At 38.9% G+C, this 18,598-nt stretch overlaps 1 protein-coding gene across 3 annotated transcripts; it reads left to right on the top strand.

Moving 5' to 3' along the window:
* The first annotated feature begins 151 nt into the window (after positions 1 to 151).
* Positions 152 to 17,208, top strand: NDUFAF6 (NADH:ubiquinone oxidoreductase complex assembly factor 6). Of its 3 annotated transcripts, XM_042036286.1 has the most exons (9): positions 152 to 490; positions 3,275 to 3,374; positions 4,233 to 4,413; positions 6,421 to 6,477; positions 8,115 to 8,217; positions 10,735 to 10,868; positions 12,430 to 12,531; positions 16,495 to 16,551; positions 17,054 to 17,208. In XM_042036286.1, the coding sequence occupies exons 2-9, from the start codon at positions 3,358 to 3,360 to the stop codon at positions 17,180 to 17,182; spliced, it is 780 nt and encodes a 259-aa protein (XP_041892220.1). In that variant the 5' UTR covers positions 152 to 490; positions 3,275 to 3,357; the 3' UTR covers positions 17,183 to 17,208. The 3 variants fall into 3 exon arrangements, with proteins under 3 accessions (XP_041892220.1, XP_041892222.1, XP_041892221.1); XM_042036288.1 differs by lacking the exon at positions 152 to 490 and having other exon boundaries at positions 3,275 to 3,378; XM_042036287.1 differs by lacking the exon at positions 152 to 490 and having other exon boundaries at positions 3,275 to 3,378; positions 4,291 to 4,413.
* Positions 17,209 to 18,598: the final 1,390 nt, after the last annotated feature.

An 18,598-nucleotide genomic window follows, 5' to 3' on the forward strand; every position in this document is an offset into this window, starting at 1 on the left:
GGTGCGGCCGTCGGCGCTCGGCGGGCGGGCGGCGGCGGCGGCGGGCTGGAGCGGCCCGGCGGGCTGGAGCGGCCCGGCGGCCGGAGGAGCGGTGCAGTACTGCGCCGAGCTGGTGCGGTGAGTGCCCGCCGCGGGGGGCTGCAGGTGCGGGGGCGGCGAGTCCGGCCCGGGAAGGCTCGGCAGCGCTTCCCACCTGACGGGAACGCTGACGGGCTCCCGGAAAGGATGGCTGGGATTGCCCAGGCTGCCCTTGGCCCTGAAATATACTGGCCCTGAAAATAACCCGTGTGGGCGGCGCCGATGGGCCGGCGGGACCACGCTATGTCGGGAGCATGGAAACCAGGCGTATATTTTAGGCTGCGTGGATGATTCGACCTGCACAAAGAATCACAGATTAGTTTGTGTTGGAAGGGACCTCTGGAGATCATCCAGTCCATCCCCCCCGCCCAGGCAGGGTCACCTAGAGCAGGTTACACAGGAACGTGTCCAGGTGGGTGTTGAATGTCTCCAGAGAGGGAGAGTCCGCGACCTTCCTGGGCAGCCTCCCACGGCAATACCCTCCCCCTCTGACAGCTGGACCAGCTCAGTACCGTCTCTACCCTGAACCCAGGAGGAAGACTATGTTTCCAAAACATGCTTTTTTCTGGTCGAATCTAAAATGCTCCGAGAGGAGCAGGAGTGCAGCTCAGACACTTCCAGGTCAGGCTACTTTTCCTTCCTGGATTCTGGGCCGTAAACAATCTGTAGGGCCCCTTTGGTGCTTTGTAGTTGCCAGGAGTACAGTTCTTTGTAAAGTAAGATGTTAAACAAGTCTCTTAGTAAAGACCTAGGTAATTTCCCTTCGGAAATTGTTCCAGATGGTTGGCAAAAGCTGGGAGAAGGGTTCCATGTGTGTATAGAAAGAGTGGAAAAGGCTTATTTTCTCCAAACTGGTGCTTTGAAAGAAAGGTGTGTGTGGTCTGCAGTAATGTCTGAGGTAGGAAAACTAAGGGAAAGGAATGGGACGATCTTAAATGTTTTGTGCAGTACCAAGCAGCTGACCTATACAGATGCACCAGAATGCACAGCCACGTTGCATTTTTCATGATTTTCAGAATCCAGCTTTCTTTTCCTAGTTATTCTACCCAGGATTTGTTTACCTGATACTCAGGAGACCAGAGGCTGTGTGTACAGGTAAAGTTAACATCTGCAGGTAAAATGTTTCCAGTAACAAGCAACTGTGAACAGAATAGTTAGGTTCCAATGACATGGTTGAATTAAAACTTTTTTTATATGTATTTTTATTAAATGATAAAAGGACGAATTAGAAAAATAAACAAGCATTCAAAATAGTAAAATGAAAGGTAGTTGTGCTTTTGGCATAATTTAATTGAAGCTGCTGTTCCCAGTAGCTTATATATTGCATGGAAATAATAAACTATTAAAAATAAGTCGAAGGAATTACTATTCAAACAGAAATAAAACACTTGGGGCTATGCAAGTGTCAGCAACTCCCTAGTTCTGAATTTGAGTCTCCAGCACATTAGGAAGTACAACTGAGTTATGCTTTAATAATGTGTATTTGTTTTTGCAGTACAGAAGATATCCTTTCTCTTGCGTCTTCCTTTTTGTGTTAAATGCCTAAATTAACTACAAGCTATTTGACTAAAAATATGTTTCCCTTATAGGTATGTTTTATGTCTCTCACTGTCTCAAAGACAAGTTTGTGGATTGATAGCTTTATTATAAATTCATTATATGGAAAGTCCAGTAATGGCCATTACTAATTTTTCTTCTGTCTTTGGGTTCATATGTAAGCTTATGCTTATTTGAAAACTATGAAAAACACTCAATACATGACTTAAGGTCATTCCCTCCTTCATTCCTTACACTAATACATGAAGAGGGTTGGGGTGGAACATGATCTATAGCAATATCAATTTTATTTTACTGAGGCTTAATGGATTTGCTACACTAAATTTTTAAGCTTGGAATAATTGAAAGAAAAAAAACAACCAAAAACCCACCATGTCAATGCCACTACCGGAGGGAAGACAATTTTCTCTATTGTGTTGCTGTGTACTTTGTGTAACGCATTTCTTCGTTTCCTTTCTGAAAGTAGAGGTGGTTCTGTGTTGTGTGAACAACACCGACAGAATGGAACTGGGAAAATGTGGCTGTAAACCTTGCAGCTCTGTCTCGGGTGGGCAATACTGGATATTTCTACAGTTAATCTTGAAAAAAACCCTAGGTTTTGAGCTGATAAATGCTTTTCAGATAGTGTCTTAACTGAGGGAGGTTTAACGCATCTGTTCTGTAATATGAAGGTGTCCTTTAAAGCATACTAAAACTCAAAAATGTAATTATTTTGGTTAATATTTCTGGATTTGCATCAAGCTCTAAAATAGTTTGACAACAGTTGTGGAAAAGAAGCGTTTGCTAGCTTTCAGCTGCTGTGTATTGTAGGGTTAAGCACCTCTGTTAAACTTTACTTCCTTTTTGTTCAATGCTAAAAGTAGCAATCCTAATAACCCTTGGGTTTAGTTTGGCTTTGCTATTTTAAGATCATCCTCAAAAGAAATACGAATACATGCAAGCACAGTAAACTTAATGGAAATGAGTACATGTGTTTTCCTTGACAACCTGCTTCTTCACTCTCCAGGCCAAACTTGGGAGTTCGTCTTGTTCTAAGGAAGAATCAGGTTTCAGGCTTATCAGAAAGTACACAGAAATGTTCAATACAAGCAGTTCAGCTTTTCAGAGATGGTCAGGTGTTTTTGTTAGCTGAAGTGATTTTGTAGTTTATGATTCTGAGCACTGTTTTTAATTTCGTGGCACATCCACGTGGCCAAATGAAGGCAAGTTACCTGCAGCGAAACTGCCAACTCCTGGAGGTTTTATGCTTTGAGTATAGTTGCCAGTAAACAAAAACTTAATGGTTAAGCAAACACTCTTCTGCCAAGCTCCAAAGCACAATCTTTTAAAGAAACGTGGTGTCATGTTTGGAACAGAAATCTGCAAATTGGACAATCTGGATTCTTTTTGCAGTTCTGCCACAGCCATGCTTCATGCCTTGAGATCTGGATTTCAGAGGTGCACTGAGAGTTCAGACAGCCTCCCTTCTCTCTTGGACTTGGTCTTATTTTAAAACAAGCTTAAAAAGCTGCTACTTCTGCAAAGTCAGAGTTTTGAGCTATTACTTACCCCTACTCTTTCAGGAGTTCAGTGCTAAGGAATAGCACACCAATTGACTTTGAGCTATAAATAACAAATGTGCATTTTGATTCTTTTCTAGGAAGCGTGACTATGAAGGGTTTCTGTGTTCTCTGCTGTTGCCTGCAGAATCTCGAACCTCTGCTTTTGCCTTGAGAGCCTTCAATGTGGAACTGGCTCAGGCAGGTATTAAAATATATTTGTGAACTCTGGAAATTTAAAATAACAATTTTGATTATCTAAATTACACTTGTAGGTACTCTTTCTGTAGTAGGTGCTGTTTTCCCAAGATTAACTTTTATAGTGTCAAGGGCAATGAATAAATAGTGCAGTACAAACCTCCAGTTTTGAGTGGCCCGTGGAAAGTAGCCAGCCTGCCCCTATTACTTTGTTTATGTGTATAGTTTATCTGACTTTTTAATTCGGCATGCATTTTAAAATTGAATTATAACAAACAGGCGGTGGTTCTTGATACTGTTATGTGATTGCATCTAAATCCTGGCTTCACATGCAGTGAATGGGTAGAGTGCAGCTAAATCCTAACTGTAGAAAGTCTGTCAAAAAATGGGATGATACAATCAGGACCAAGTCTTTGTTGGCAGAAGTGAGGTGATGAAAAGGCTGCCAGGAGGGAAGTTTGCTGTTAAGAGAGTTGTGAGAGAGGAGTGGTTGCAGTCTCTCCCCTTTGCTAGGTGGCCAGAAATTGTCAGTGCAATCGGGAAAGTTGGCAACACTTGCCAGAAAGGAGTGATCGAGGAAGTGAGCTGACGAGGCAAAACCCCTGACTGTAGGCTGTGCTTCTGGCAACCCCTGGTGTGCCCTCCCTCACTGCTGTCACCACTGCTTTTTTTCCTCCTGGGAAGAAAGCTAAGGTGAGGGTTGTCTGGCACTTAATCTTTATATGTTTTAAAATCAGGTTGTGGTGAAGATTTCAGTTTTACTCTATGTAGTGTTCCTAAGCTTTGTGAGGAATAAATGTCAATACAGAACTGAGCTCTTTCCCTGCTGAGCTTGACTATGTCCTGTGTCTGTCTTTTCAGCATAGATAGACCAAGTGGCCTAAAGACACTGATTTCACTCCAGATGTATCCTTTCCAGATTAAAGACTCCATAACTCAGAAGACGACAGGTTTAATGCGGATGCAGTTCTGGAGGGACGCCGTGGAAGACATATACAGCGATAACCCACCACATCAGCCTGTTGCTACAGAATTGTGGAGGGTAAAACATACTTTTCTTGTCCTAAAATTGGCTTAAATTTAATACTACTGTGGGAAATAATGTCAGGGTTTTGTCTGTTCTAACCAATGACACTGTTTCCAGCACAAATCCAGAACACAGCCCCATAAAAGTACTGTGAAGAAAATGAACTCTTTCCCAGCCCAAACCAGTACAGCATATATAAGTTATTCAGATACTGGGATACCAATTGCAACCCTTTCCAGCAGTTAAGACTGCCAGTTGTACTCCTTTCTCACAAACCAGAAAATTGATTTTGAAGAGGAAGAAGAATTGTTTTTGGTGATACTTCACCTCATGTATGATTCCTATGAAGGAATACCAATTTAATACAATCCAAACAGAATTGCTTGCAAAATGAGATGATCAGAAATAATGCAGAAAGTATTTCCAGGAGCTCTGATAGCTCTGAGCACTGCAGAGAACTAACAATTCAATGTGAGTTGGTGATCTTTGCAGTCAAGATGGGATTTTATTTCCATATTTCAGCAAATACCCCAAGAGTGACCTACTTGAAGCCCATGACTTCACAAATGCCCAAGAATGTCATTGCAATTCTTAGAAACAAGGATTTGGAAAGACACCTGAACTCACAATAATAGAATTAGCATGTCTTTCCACAGCATATTCTATGTTTAGTCTTTTGTGGCTGTTGAGTTTATATGAGGACAATGTGATTTTCCAGAATAAATTTAGTTCATGATATTAAATGTGTTCCTGAAGTTTTGTATATCCCAGAATACTTGCATTTGGATTCCAAATCTTAATACACTAGTGAAGTAGATAAATAGCCTTTAGTAGTATTTCTAATTTTTTAATAGCTCAGCTCTTGGTAACTTTAATATAAACTTACACAGCAACTATATGATGTTTGATCTTACTTTTCTGTCCATTTTGAACATTTGAAAAGTGAGGCCTAATTCTCCATTCATTTCTGTGGAAGTAGCCAATTTTTAAAACTTGGGAGAAATGAGGACCCATGTGTTAGGATGAAGGTAACTCAAAATGGATGTAATGTACAAGTTGGGTAATTTAGCATAATTAATTGAGTTTGGTCCTTTTAAGTCTTGACCCATTAGCGTTTCAAGGATTTCATTTACAAAATGGTACTCAAGGTGAACAAGTGACAGTCAAACCTGACATTTGTAGTTGTAACTTAAAATTTGCCTTTTCATGTACCAAGTACTGTCTCAAGCAGAATTTATTGAATCAACAAGATCTGGTCTTGTCAAACTTTGAAAAAACATTTACTAATATGATGGATGCAAAGAAGTTGTTGAAAGTGAGCTATAAGGACTAAATTGTGAAAAATTTGCTCTGTAAGTTTTGTTTATAGATGTTTATATGTGTGATTGTAACCTTTCTGACAGTGTGTTCTGAAAAACTCAAAGGGTGTAATTAAGAGGATTGAAGGTAAGTTGATAGAATGAAGTGGCACAGGAAGGAAGTCAAGTACAAGATAAGAACCAAAAGAAGAATGCATGAATATAAGATGCTGGGAGATATTTTTTTAAACAAACCCATAATATTAATTATATTGCTTTATTAGCATTCTGTCTTTACAGTATGTATTAGTATGTTGTACCGACATTTTCTTGAAAATTTACAGGGGAAATATTTTTTTTCCTGGACTCTGGAGGAAACTCTGTTCTTTTTGGAAAGTGAACACATTTATCTGCAAATATTTTGTGGGAACATATGATTCCAAGAATAAATTAGTTTCAAAAAATATTTTTAAAGAAATGCTTTTAGTTAGCTGGCTTGATGTCTGGTATGTCATTTTTTTGTGTGCAGCAACTTGCAGTAAATGCCAGTTGAAAACTTTTCTGTTTGAAGAAGATTCTCATTTTCCAATGGCGTGCCACTTTAATTTAACCCACTGAATACAATTCTTGTAATAAATGTCTAAAATGTATTTCAGCCTTCAGAATGTAGTACTGCCATGACTTTATATACATTAACATGGAGATTTTATTTGATACTTTTCAGGCTGTCAAGAGACATAACTTGACTAAAATGTGGTTGATGAAGATCATAGATGAAAGGGTAAGTATTTATCCTTCAGAGTCTGATTCTGGCTTTAGTCATAATTTGGTTTTCTTTTCCTTATTTTTATGTGTTCGTGTGTAAAACAAAAGCTTATGTAATTCATCTTTTCCAGACAGTAGTATTTCTCTTCAAAAATGATACTGCTATATTTCTTTTTATTCTCTCTTGATGCTACTCTTCATAGTTTCTGTTCTTTCTGCCAAAATGGCTAATAGAATCCTTAGTTTATTTTTGTCTTAAATTGATGTAGTTTGTGAGTTCATGTGGATATAAAACCTCAAAAACTAAATGACCTAACGGAACCCTTCTGCCACGCTTTCATGATACTCCTAATCATGGCTGTGGAATTTTTTCTGAGCAGTGGTGTAAATTGGAGCATTCAAATGACATGAAGTTTAAAATAGCCACCTTTTTTTTCTGGGGAAAAAACAAGATTAAGAATATCACTGGTACAGTGATGTTGCTATGAACTCTGACACAAGGACAAGAATGAAAAGCAGAGTGCAGGAATATCCTAAGCTAATTTTGTTGCTAAAGTTAGTGTCTCATGAAGCTATAGACTGAGCAGATTGATTGTCAGTTACTTGCAGAGGGTCGTTGCCATGAAAGACTTCAGAGTTTCTTAATGTTAAGACTGGTTTTTAGTCTTAAGAGTGGTATGTTTCAACCACAGAAGCCGCTAGGACAGGAAGAATGCTGGAGGATGTTACATTTTTGGGTGTATTTTATTATTTTGGGTGTATTATTTATTAGCACCACTAAGTTTTTCAGAGGGCTGGAACATTTCTCCTGTGAAGACAGACTGAGTGGTTTGGGGCTGTTGATCCTGGAGAAGAGAAGGCTCTGGGGAGACCTTAGAGCACCTTCCGTTACCTAGAAGGGGCTTACAAGAGCTGGAGAGGGATTTTTGACAAGGACATGTAGTGATAGGACAAGGGGGAATGGCCTTGAGGTGAAGAAGGGTAGGTTTAGATTCGATCTGAGAAAAAAATTGTTTACTGTGAGGGTTGTGAGGCACTGGAACAGGTTGCCTAGAGAGGTTGTGGGCTCTCTATGAGGTCTTCAGAGTTTGGATGGGCCTCTGAGCAACCTGGTCTAGTAGAAGGTTTCCATGTCCATGGCAGGGAATTTGGAACTAGATGATCTTTAAAGTCCCTTCCAACCCAAACCACTCTATGGTTCTATGAATCTATGGTTTGCACATGACTTAGAAATTTGTGTGCATTTCATAGATCTATTTTATGTTTTTAAAAAATACGTTCCTATTTATCTAAATTTCTCTCTCCTTCAGATGCAAATTAAATATTAAAATTGACAACCCTATGGTGTAAGGATACCGTATGATGTTTTGTTTTGGCTGTCTCTTTTTTTTATGGAGAATTCTGATTTCATATTATTGCAAAAAGTTGTATTTCCTCCTGTAAGCAGACTTGGCTGCAGTTGAGCATAGCTATTTGTTAGACTTGCTGGTAAGCTTTAATGGCTGCTTCTGTCTGAGTTTATACTCTCTCTGTCTCTCACTTTTGCTCTTCTTTTGTTTCTGGTAGTGCGTTGGGTTGACGTGACTGTAGTAATAAGCCTGTATGAGCAGTGTTATGTTTATGTTCTGCTGAAGTTCCGCGTTCATGTTACAGGAGAAGAATTTGGATGATAGGGCATACCGTAACATCCAGGAGCTCGAAACATACGCCGAGAACACTCAGAGTGCTCTCTTGTACCTCACCTTGGAAATGCTGGGTAGGTGTTTTCCCCTTTCTAGATTTTGCTGATGACTTATTAGTGCAGGTACAATGTTTACTGATATTTCAAAAAGCCCTTTCTTTTTCCACTGGAGTTTAATTTCAGTAAAAGTTGTCCTAGGTAGTACTTCAGATACCTTTTGAATGATGAACCATAAATGTGGAATCGTACTGCAGCTGTCCTAGAACTGTGGAAGCCTTGGAAGCTGCTCAGTGCAAAGCTCATTGAAGTGCAGTTTCCTGCTGTTCTTTGTTGCTTTGTTTTCTCTGTTCTTGCTCCTCTTGTAGAGCGAGGTAAATTCAGCTCTTCACTGTATTTGGATTGTCCTACTTGTTAGAATACAAAGTACCATAGGTATCCTGCAGCTGTTGTTCTATAATCAGTGAGAGACACTGATTATCTTGAAACAGTCAACTTCCCAAACTATAAACTTCCCTTGGTGATGTAAATTTGGGTCTGAATCCTCTCCTCTTCCTAGAAATACGTTAACTATCACTAAATGAATAGCTAGAAAAAACGTGACAAAGATGATCCTTGTGATCAAGAGCTACAATCTGTGTCATGTCTAATGTAAGAATCATAGACTGGGAAAGAACTGTTCATTTGTGCTGAAGAAAAGGATAGTTTTCATTTAGGTGTCTGTTTCGTTCTGGAAGTACTCCCTGTATGAGTTCTGATGTAAAAAAAAAAAAAGGTGAATATATATTATTATTATTATTTAGTAGTGTTTAGTATTGTAGTAGCAATATTTTCCTCTTGCTTATCAGAGTAGTCTGATGAAAGGCAAATACTGATGTTAAAAGAGTTCAAAAAAATAGAAAAAAGAGAAGTAAAAAACCAGAGATGGTGAGCATATTCTTTGGAAGAACTGAGGAACTTGCTTCTTAGCATCTGATATTTGCTTCCTCAGTAGGAGATCAGTGAAATGTTGCAAGTGTCTTTCTGAACCTCTGATTTGAAGAGATGTAGGAGTATGAGAAATACCAGTGTCTTCCATTCTAAGAAATCCTGAATAAGTTCAGTCATGCTTGGATCATTCACTCCTTGTACAAATCAGATAAAATTTTTTTTGAAAATCTGTGTGGAGACTCTGGATATTTTAAGTGTTCTATTGTCATGTTTAGCTTCTCTTAAATATAGAAATGTAACAAAATACCTAAGCAAAAGTCTCCTTCACTGCGTATTAAACAGTTAACTTCTGTGATTTTTTTCCACAGATGGAGAAAGTAATCAAACACAGCCCCTTTCTTGGGGTTGCCCATTAGCAGGGTTTTCTAGACTAGGTGGACCTGGTTTCATTCAGGTCGTGTTTGCGAAATCTCTTGTGCTTTTTAGACTCCTTATTCCTGACCAGTTAGTGTGTCTCTCTCCCAGTACTAGTGCTGTCTTATTCTTGCTGATTTCATCTTATTCCTTTCATCAAGCTCATGTTTACTGGTAATTGTGTCATCCAGCGTTCTGGTACTTCCTCTCAGCTCCTGTCATTTAAAAATATTAATAATTGTGCTCTCTAAATAATTGCCTAAGTAGTTAGTAAATAATATCCATTGATTCAACCAAGCCACACTTTGTTTTCTGCTGCCATTGCCAAAATCAGTCCCTGTAGTCTGGGTATAGTCACTCTTTCACAGAGGCTTCTGGGACCCACTGAAGACCTAGACAGGCTTCTGCAGTGATTCTGGTACCCCCATTATCATTTCCAGATGTCAGTTTCTGATCAATTACAGTGATCTGTAATTCCTCTATCCTCATTTCTTTCTTTGTAGGATGCTGCTTCTGTTAGAGTTTTTATAAATTTTAATTTAAATTTTCATTTTATCCTGGGTTAGCTTTGTAATCAGTCTGAGCCAAACTCGGATGGTCTTGCCATGAAGAGCAATGGTGCTGCTCTGTCCCACTCATCTCCCCCTTTCCATTCTCACAGTTGTGTGACTGACTGTGCAGTAACTTACATTACTTTTCCATTGTTTTGGTGATCTGATTCACTTTGCCTCATTGCTCCTGACAGCACAGGGGAGGGGGCAGAAATATGGGTTTGGGGGGTGAAGCATAGGATCATTCTCTTTGCCTTCACTACACGGAGGAATCAGCTGCAGCTAATCATGAAACCACACTGCAAGCATTAATGCTTGTAAGGAATCTCACACTTGAATGACTTTTTCTGGCAGGAAAAGCAGTTCTTGGAATACTGCTAGCCTGGGAGAGGATATGCCAATGAAAATGAGCTTGTGTACCAGTGTGTTATATCTAAATAGGTGCTGCTCTGCTAAGTCTACCCTTTGCAGATACTGCAACAAGAGGCATCTTGCTCCTGAATGTGGAAATGAATGAATTTTCTTGCTGTTTTGCACCTCTGAAATGAGATTTCAAGGCAGTTTATGCACTTGGACAGTTCTGTTGTGGACCAATGCACGTAGCTTTCCTAAAGTATGGCTGTGATACACACCAGAGAAGAGCATAGCCCTCAAAAGGCCTGACTGCATGTTTCTTAATATACTGTTTCTGCAATTTTAGGTGTGAGGGACATCCATGCTGACCATGCAGCCAGTCACATTGGGAAAGCACAAGGCATAGTTACCTGTTTAAGAGCAACTCCGTATCACTGTACAAGACGAAAGGTCTTTCTTCCCATGGACATTTGTATGTTGGTAAGAGAAGCAAATTTTTATTAAAAATGGAATTTTTCCATTAATGTATAAAAATGTGTGTACGGAATGGGGCATGGGGTTTTGTGTTTTGGGGTTGGGTGTGGGTTTTTTTGGTTTTTTTTCCTTTTCCTATCACCATAAAGGAAGCACTGTCAGAAATTTTACTTCCGAACAATCTTCTTGTGCTTCTCTTTATTACGTTTTCATAATGTGCTGGTGGTTTGTGGGAGTTTTTTTGTTCCATATTTGACAGTCATAGGCCTATATTCCATACATTTCTGCAGGAGATGGTATAGTCCTTCAATTTAAACTGCACACCAAATTTGCATTGGAATTTAGCAGATCTTGCAGTTTAGCTAAAATGGGATTAAAGCTCAGAATTTTTCATTAATGTTCCATGGGTTGATCTGTAGGTATGTCAGCTGTTACTCCTTCATTTCCAGTCTTTATTTGTAAATGTTAATGCTGTTCTTTTTCAACATAACCAAAATGGATGCAATTATGATGATGCCTGAGGTGGTTGTGTTAGTATTTTCTGAATATAATTTCAATACAATTAAAAGTTTGGATTGGAAATTTAGTAGTGTAAGTAGCTGCAAAAAATGTAGGTACTGATATAGGTCAGGTTTATAAGACTGCAGAAGGGAATTGCACTCTCCTTTCAGCTCTTCTGGGACTGCATGTTATGGGAGGCCTTCCAAGTTTTCAGCTTTTCAAACATAGCCTGAAAATTCAGTCATTCCTTGCCACGGAAGGTGTTCTGCAATGAAACTGTAAAAACAGCTTGTATCCCTTCTGTGCAGATAATCTTGTAAGCATTTCAGCTTCTGGCAAGAACTGCGGAGTTCTCCTGAGTCTGTACCTCCTGTGAAGCCTTTCTGCCCACCTTCATAGAGCTCTCACATGCCTGAGTGTTGTTGAGAGGAGTGGGCAACTGGTGCAATTCTGAATATGCCATATTCTGTCTTAACATTGGTCACTATAGTCAAAGAATAAGTTCAGAGTTGGCTTTTTGGGGGTTTGGAAGGGTTGTTTTCCAATGGTTCTGGATTTTGTTGGTTGGTTGGTTTTTGGAGATGGGTTTGTTTGATGTTTTGTGGTTGGGGGTTGGTTGGTTGGTTTTTTGCAAGCCTGGGATGTGCACACCAATCCCAAGGTTCAAAAGCCAGCATGGCCTCTGTGTTAGCTGTTACTGGCTTCCTTCTGCTCAATATCGATTCTTGGATTAGGGTTTTAAAAATAGGGTATCTAAACTGATCTAAATCCCCCAAACTTTAAAATCTGACTTTGTTATCTTACTGACCACAAAATTTTAGGAAACAAACTCGCGCAGAGAGTCTGTACCAACTGTTCTCTTTGTTCTCTTGAATTTTTTTCCAAGTGACTGACCAAAAGAAAGGGATTAAAAGAAGAGAGAGCAATGATAGAACATTTAGGCTGTTTTAGTCTTTAGTCCTTAGCTTCGTTGCTGGGATGGCTTCTTGAGAAGCAAAAAAGGAAACTTGATATTTATAGAGGGTATTTTCTCTTTTTTAATTTTGATTTTCCTTCCTATGTCTAGCATGGAGTTTCACAAGAGGACTTCATAAGAGGCAAGCAAGACAAAAATGTGAGAGATGTAATTTATGACATCGCCAGCCAGGCCCATATTCATCTAGAACATGTGAGATTCCTTTTCTTTCATTTATCTAAATAAGCATAACTGATGCTCGTCTTCACAAAGCATTTGTTGTTAGAAGACTTAAAGCTGCATACTTAATTTCAAATATTTTGCCTTTTATTATTTTGAGAGTTTACATTAAAAAAATCCCACCACACAAAACATTCAAATATTACAACTACTTCTGTATGAGTATTGTCTTTATGTACAGGAGACAGTTTACTCACAGCCAGGTCCAATTACGTATATATAAATGCAGCCTAGAAGAATTATTACTGGAAGAGAAACTTTAAGCAGGCTTTTATAAATGCAGCTATGTACCAGCATGGGATCACCACCATAGAAAGCACATCTGCATATGGTATTTCACATGGCAGCATGTATGTGGAATGGCTGCCAGGAAAACAGAGCTTGTTGCCTTTAACTGCTGGTTAGTGTGTGCGGGAGGGGGGATTCATTCCCTAACATGACCAGCCATGCCCAAAGCTATGTTGAGAAAGGTGCTTTCTGTTTATTTTTTTCCTGGCACACAGCCAAGTCAATTAGGAAAGTCTGTCTGGTTGGAACATTGGATGATGGGCCCTGAAGAACTGCAGAGTCCTCTGTTTTTTCTTTCATGCTTTTATTCTAGCTGCATTCTGAGACACTTGCTAGTGCGTAGTACAAAAGCACGAGAATGTTTTATTGGTGATGCTTTGTCTGCCTCTATCTGGAAAACAAAGCACTGCAAAGAGTTTCTTACAAGTACATGTATGTGTATACTTTGAGTATTGCACCCAGTGCTTCCAATCAAGGTGGTCTGCAAAGATACCACTTCAGAGCAAAGAAATGCCAGATTTATCTCTGCATTTGCACCATTAATGTAATTCTCAATTACAGGATTAAATGTGATCACAGTATCTTAGGCAATAGAAATAGAAGAGCCCTTCATCTTTTTTCTGAAGGTCAAATGTGGCATTCCTGGTTTGTTCAGTCAGTGCCTACTTAGCTGATCAATGTTTTTATTTCATGTTAGTAATGTCTATGTGTTATAACAGCCCTCCAGTACCTAAATGGGGCCTACAAGAAAGCCATAGAGGGACTTTTTACAAGGGCGTTTAGGACAAGGGATAATGGCTTTAAATTGAAAGACAGCAGGTTTAGATTAGATATTAGGAAGAAATTCTTTACTGTGAGGGTGGTGAGGCACTGGAACAGGTTGCCCAGAGAAGCTGTGGTTGCCCCATCCCTGGAAGTGTCCAAGGGCAGGTTGGATGGGGCTTTGAGCAACTTGGTCTAGTGGGAAGTGTTCCTGTCCATGGCAGGAGGGTTGGAATCAGATGATCCCTTCCAACCCAAACCATTCTGTGTATCCTTTGGCTTTATTTTTCATACACTAATTATAATTTGCATTTAAGGCATTCCTGTTCATGTTGTTTAACCTGATGTCTCAGTTTTTGTGGTCACATGCCCAAGAAAACTTTATTCCATTTACAAGCAGGGAACAGAGACAAAAGTACAACATCAAAACTGTCAATTATCTTTGTTCAAGCTGAAATATTTTGGCTTTTTAGTTTTTTTATTCTCCACCCTTCAACCCATAATGCACAGTGTTAAAACCCATTGACTTTAGTTGCAATTTTGGCTTAGAAAAATGCCAAGTGCGTGACCTGTAATGCCTCGTATCAGGGATGGGAGGCATGGAAAATGAGTAATGTGTATTTATGGTCCGCACACTTAAAATTTGGTTGCTGGTATTGTATGGAAACTTTGGGACAGAAGCAGGAAGAGAATTTGGTTCTTCAGAACCTTCCAGATAATTCAATAATTCATAGTGCATTGGTCCCCTGGCTCCCAACATGAGTCTACCAGCTTCTGAATAGAACAGGCCTCCTTCCTTCCCACTTCATTCTTAGAGCCCTGCCCATGTTAAGCACTGGGAGGGTCCTGTGGGAAATACGCAATGTGATCATGTAACTGGAGACTAAATAGAAAAGTATAAACCCAAGGAAACCAGATTAGGACAGCATTAGCATTTTATTCAACTGAATGTTGATCCTGGCCCTCCTCCCTTTTTCTCCCCCTGTGTATGTTTTTTAATGGATGGGTTATATCATCTTAATTAAAATTTAAAAAAATTCCTCTCTGAATATTTGCTTCTAGTCTCCATCATCAGTGAATAGTTGAAAGTGCAGGAACTCTATAGTGTTCAAGCCACTTGAACTGGCCATAACTGGCAGCAGTAACAGGGTGTTGGCCTCCTTCATAATCAGATGGTCTTTGTTAATGCAAGGACAAGGCTACTTTCTGCCCTAATGGACAAAATGGGCTTTTGCTGGCAGTGCTTGTGGAGTATTTCAGGACTTTAGGTGAATCTAATGGGCTGGTACCTTTAAATGCATTTGTTCTGCTGCATAAAATCACGATTTTGTTTTGCCTGAGGGTCCTTCCAGCCATTTATCCTTTGTTTTAGTTGGGATTACAGGGTAGGTAAAGTTCAAAACTGCAGAGAGGTTTCAGCCATCTCAGTATTTGTTACACAAAGCACATATTTTAGAGGATGAGGGTAACAATTACCACCCCCATTCCACAGCCAGAAGACACATAAATCTGAAATGCTGAATGGAGTTTCAGCCATGTTACATGAAGCATGTTGTAGTATGTGGCCCTTAATCTTGGGAGGAAGGTTTCTGGAGTATGGTCAGGTCTTCTGACACTGCAACTGCTGACCAGCAGATGGCAAAATATGATAATGGAGATTGCAGTTTTCCTTAGGAATTGTGTGTTTTATCAGCATGAAAGCATATAACAAATGTTCTGTCAGTCCCACAGTGTTCCCTTTGAAAGCCTACAAATACATTTACACATTCTCCCTCTTTCTCTTTAGCACCCCTTCCCTGATTCCCCTTGTTTAAAAGGGTCTCCCTTTTGGCTTTTTGCATTTGTCTCAGTTGTGCTACATCATTATGGACTCAGCTTACCAAGGGAGATAAAATGTTTTCTGCATGACATGTGACCCATTCTGGGTTAAGAAGGTCAAACAAGACTACTTTATTTTTTCATCTTGCAATTAATAATAGTAGGGCAGAGCATTAGATCAGGGAAGAACATTTTTCTATTTTAGAGATACATATACACACACACACACACGTGTTATTATATCTCAAAGTTTTAAAATAATTTGTCTTCTGAAAAGATTGTTAATTTTTTCCTTCTAAAGTTTCAGGCTGTTGTTTCTCAGTTGTCGGGAAGGGTCCATGAAAAACTAAGCTAACAAACTCACACATTCTTGTCAGTATTTATAGAGAGTTAGTTTGTTTTAACCTGTAAGAAAAGGCAAAACAAGGAGGAATTTTGTTTTTATAGACAGGCATTACAGGAAGACTTGTTCAGCTCTGTTAGATGTACTGAGTTGAATATGAGTTTAAATTGCAGATTTGATTCAGCCATGCTTTAGATGTTTATTGTAGATACTGGGGAACTGAGATCATTTAGATGTCTCAGAAATGTAACTAGAGCTTTTATAACTGGGCTCCTGGGACTGATGGCAACATTGAACCAAAAAGATGCACTCAGAAAAATGCATTTCTGGTCTTCCATCATTTTTATCTGTTGGGAAAAAAAAAAGGTTAAACTGTATTCACTAAACCACATTCTACTTGGGACTTTGTTGGAACAAGGAATGCTAATTCACCTTCGTTTATAGTATGTGGTCTTGGAAGTCTGTCAAATCATATAAGTATTTTAGCAAGACTCTCCCAGTTTTACATACTTTGGTGTAACTACTTTTGTACGCAGCTTTCATGGAATGAAACGTTACAGTTTCAAGATGTCAAAATAAGAAGGGATAATGCTTGTTTTACAGTTTGTTGCCTCTAAGCCTTATATATAGTACTTGATGTTTAATCTCAAATGGCAAATTCTTCTGCTAAGTACTTTTTTTTTGTGTTTTGTTTTTCCCTCCCACCTTACCCCATTTACTTTTAGGCTAGATCTTTCAGTAAGAAAGTTCCTGTGAAGGCATATCCTGCTTTTTTCTGTACGGTAGGTGTGATATATGCACTCTTTAAGTGATGGACTTATTACTGTGCTGATACATTTGTGAAGAGTATCAAATCAAGCATGGTTAACTACTATTTCATGTGTCTGTTTTGGGAGGATGTAACACCTGAAAATCATAAAAATCGTAATGTGTGCCTGACTGTAGAACCTTACAGTTTAGATCAACACTTGTAATCCTTCTCTTTTAACTACATCTTTCCAACCAAGATGTCTGTATATTCATAGACTGCTGTTCTGATGCAAGACCCCCAAATCCTGTCTATTTTCATAATTTGCTGATTGGTCTACTAAAAGATAACACTTCTCTTCACAAAAGTTGCCTTTTTTATATGCTTGAAATGTGATGATTACACTAGCATTTAATAGCACAAACTGTCAAGCCTTTTTTGCAGTTTCCCATTCAGTTTCATGTATTGCTTTCTAAACTTAATGCCTAATTATTTGTGTGCACCATCTGGATTGAGCTTTTTTTTTTCTTTTCTAGGTTGCTTTAGATGATTATTTATATAACATGCGAAAAGTGGACTTCAATATATTTCATCCAAGCTTACAAAAGAAGAGTACGTTATTGCCACTGTATTTATATATTAGATCTTGGAAGAAAACATATTAAAGTTTGCTTGGTTTTTTTAATATGGATTCAGAGTGCTGAGGTTTTTTTCTTTAATATCTTAACTTGCTAAAATTGTGAAGTGTCTGACTTCACACTTCTGCAAAATGCAGTTCCTGGGAAACAGCAGATGCACATGAACTGTAGCTGTCAGCTTGCTGGCAGTAGTTAAGTTTCTTCTTGGAATATTAGGCTGATATCTCTTTTTCATATGTCTGCCAAGTCATATGTCCTTGTCTGAGATTGCTTTTCTTGTCTTTCCTGTAATAACAGCAATATGACAGAATTCTTGGACAAACACTGTGCTAATGGATACTTCTGACAGTTCTGATTCTTTGCTGAGAGAAGGAAAAAGAAAAAAGACTGCTTTGTTTGTGCCCAAAAGCAGTTACAGTAAATGCCCTATAAATCAGCTAAGTAGTTCTATTTAGTGCAAGGAGCAGGTTTCCTGCAAGTAGGGATGATGCTTCAAAGTTGGAAGAATGAGCAGGTATATTTGAATGCAAGAAAACTGTCAGGAAAAGCTTTAGCAGAAATTATTTAACTGTGTGTTGAGATTGAGCATTGAAGTGACTGTAGGTAGTGGGAGGATAGCTTTGCAACCAAGGAAGAGTCTCCATACATTAATATGTATGAATTAGCATGGATAAAATAAAATACATATTTTACCTCTGGAATTTTCACTCTGCTCTTAGTTTGGCTGTATCTTCCTCCTGGCCTCGTCTCTGTTGTTGCCCACAGCTGTCACTGCAATGTGGGTTTGACTGCCCCTTTGTTCAGTATCCAGCATGTCTCTCAGGACAAACTCCTACATGGCTTCCCTGAATTCCTTTTCTTTGGTACTGTGAAAACATATTCCTGAACATTTCAGATAATTTTAGTCCTCTCTCTCTAAAGATATGGATCTGGGTTTTTTTTTGTGGGAAATTACTAGGAGCTTTGTACTCTGCATCTTTTAGGGTCAAGGTAAATCTGTTTGATTTGTTGTATGGTAAAACGCTTCCTAACATTCAGCTTGATTCAATTGCACAAATCTGGTAGTTTGTTCTGCCCTCATCCTTGTTCTAGTAAATAGCTGCTTTTCCTAGAGATTTTTTTTTTTAAAATTGGGGCTAAGCTCCCCAGATGCTTAGCTGCATAACAGCATTCTGTATTTTAGTGTAAAATGCTACATAATGAATTTTTGTGAACAAGATTTGTGGCTTTTTTTATCACAAACTGTCAGCATGCAAGAAATCTTAGGAACCCAACATTACGTTCTTTATTTGGTGATTTTGCTTTACATGTTTGAAGTTGGTTTGTGATACAGGGCTTGGTAAATTCTGCAGGTTTTTATTCCCAAGTAAGACATTTCTCTTTGAGTTTGTTCAGCTCAGGTCCTAGTTTCTGTATTACTAGAGATGGAATAATCAAGGTGAT

This window comes from Corvus kubaryi, unplaced genomic scaffold, assembly GCF_017639235.1.
Source record: "Corvus kubaryi isolate FWS band 111438036 unplaced genomic scaffold, C.kubaryi_AGA036_p1.0 37385, whole genome shotgun sequence".
Classification (NCBI taxonomy): Eukaryota; Metazoa; Chordata; class Aves; order Passeriformes; family Corvidae; genus Corvus; species Corvus kubaryi.

Excerpts from the sequence above, each read along its gene's own strand:
- NDUFAF6 (XM_042036286.1), top strand. Across the intron at positions 10,869-12,429 it reads CCATGGACATTTGTATGTTG|CATGGAGTTTCACAAGAGGA; the intron begins GTAAGAGAAGCA and ends TCCTATGTCTAG. Across the intron at positions 16,552-17,053 it reads ATCCTGCTTTTTTCTGTACG|GTTGCTTTAGATGATTATTT; the intron begins GTAGGTGTGATA and ends TTTCTTTTCTAG.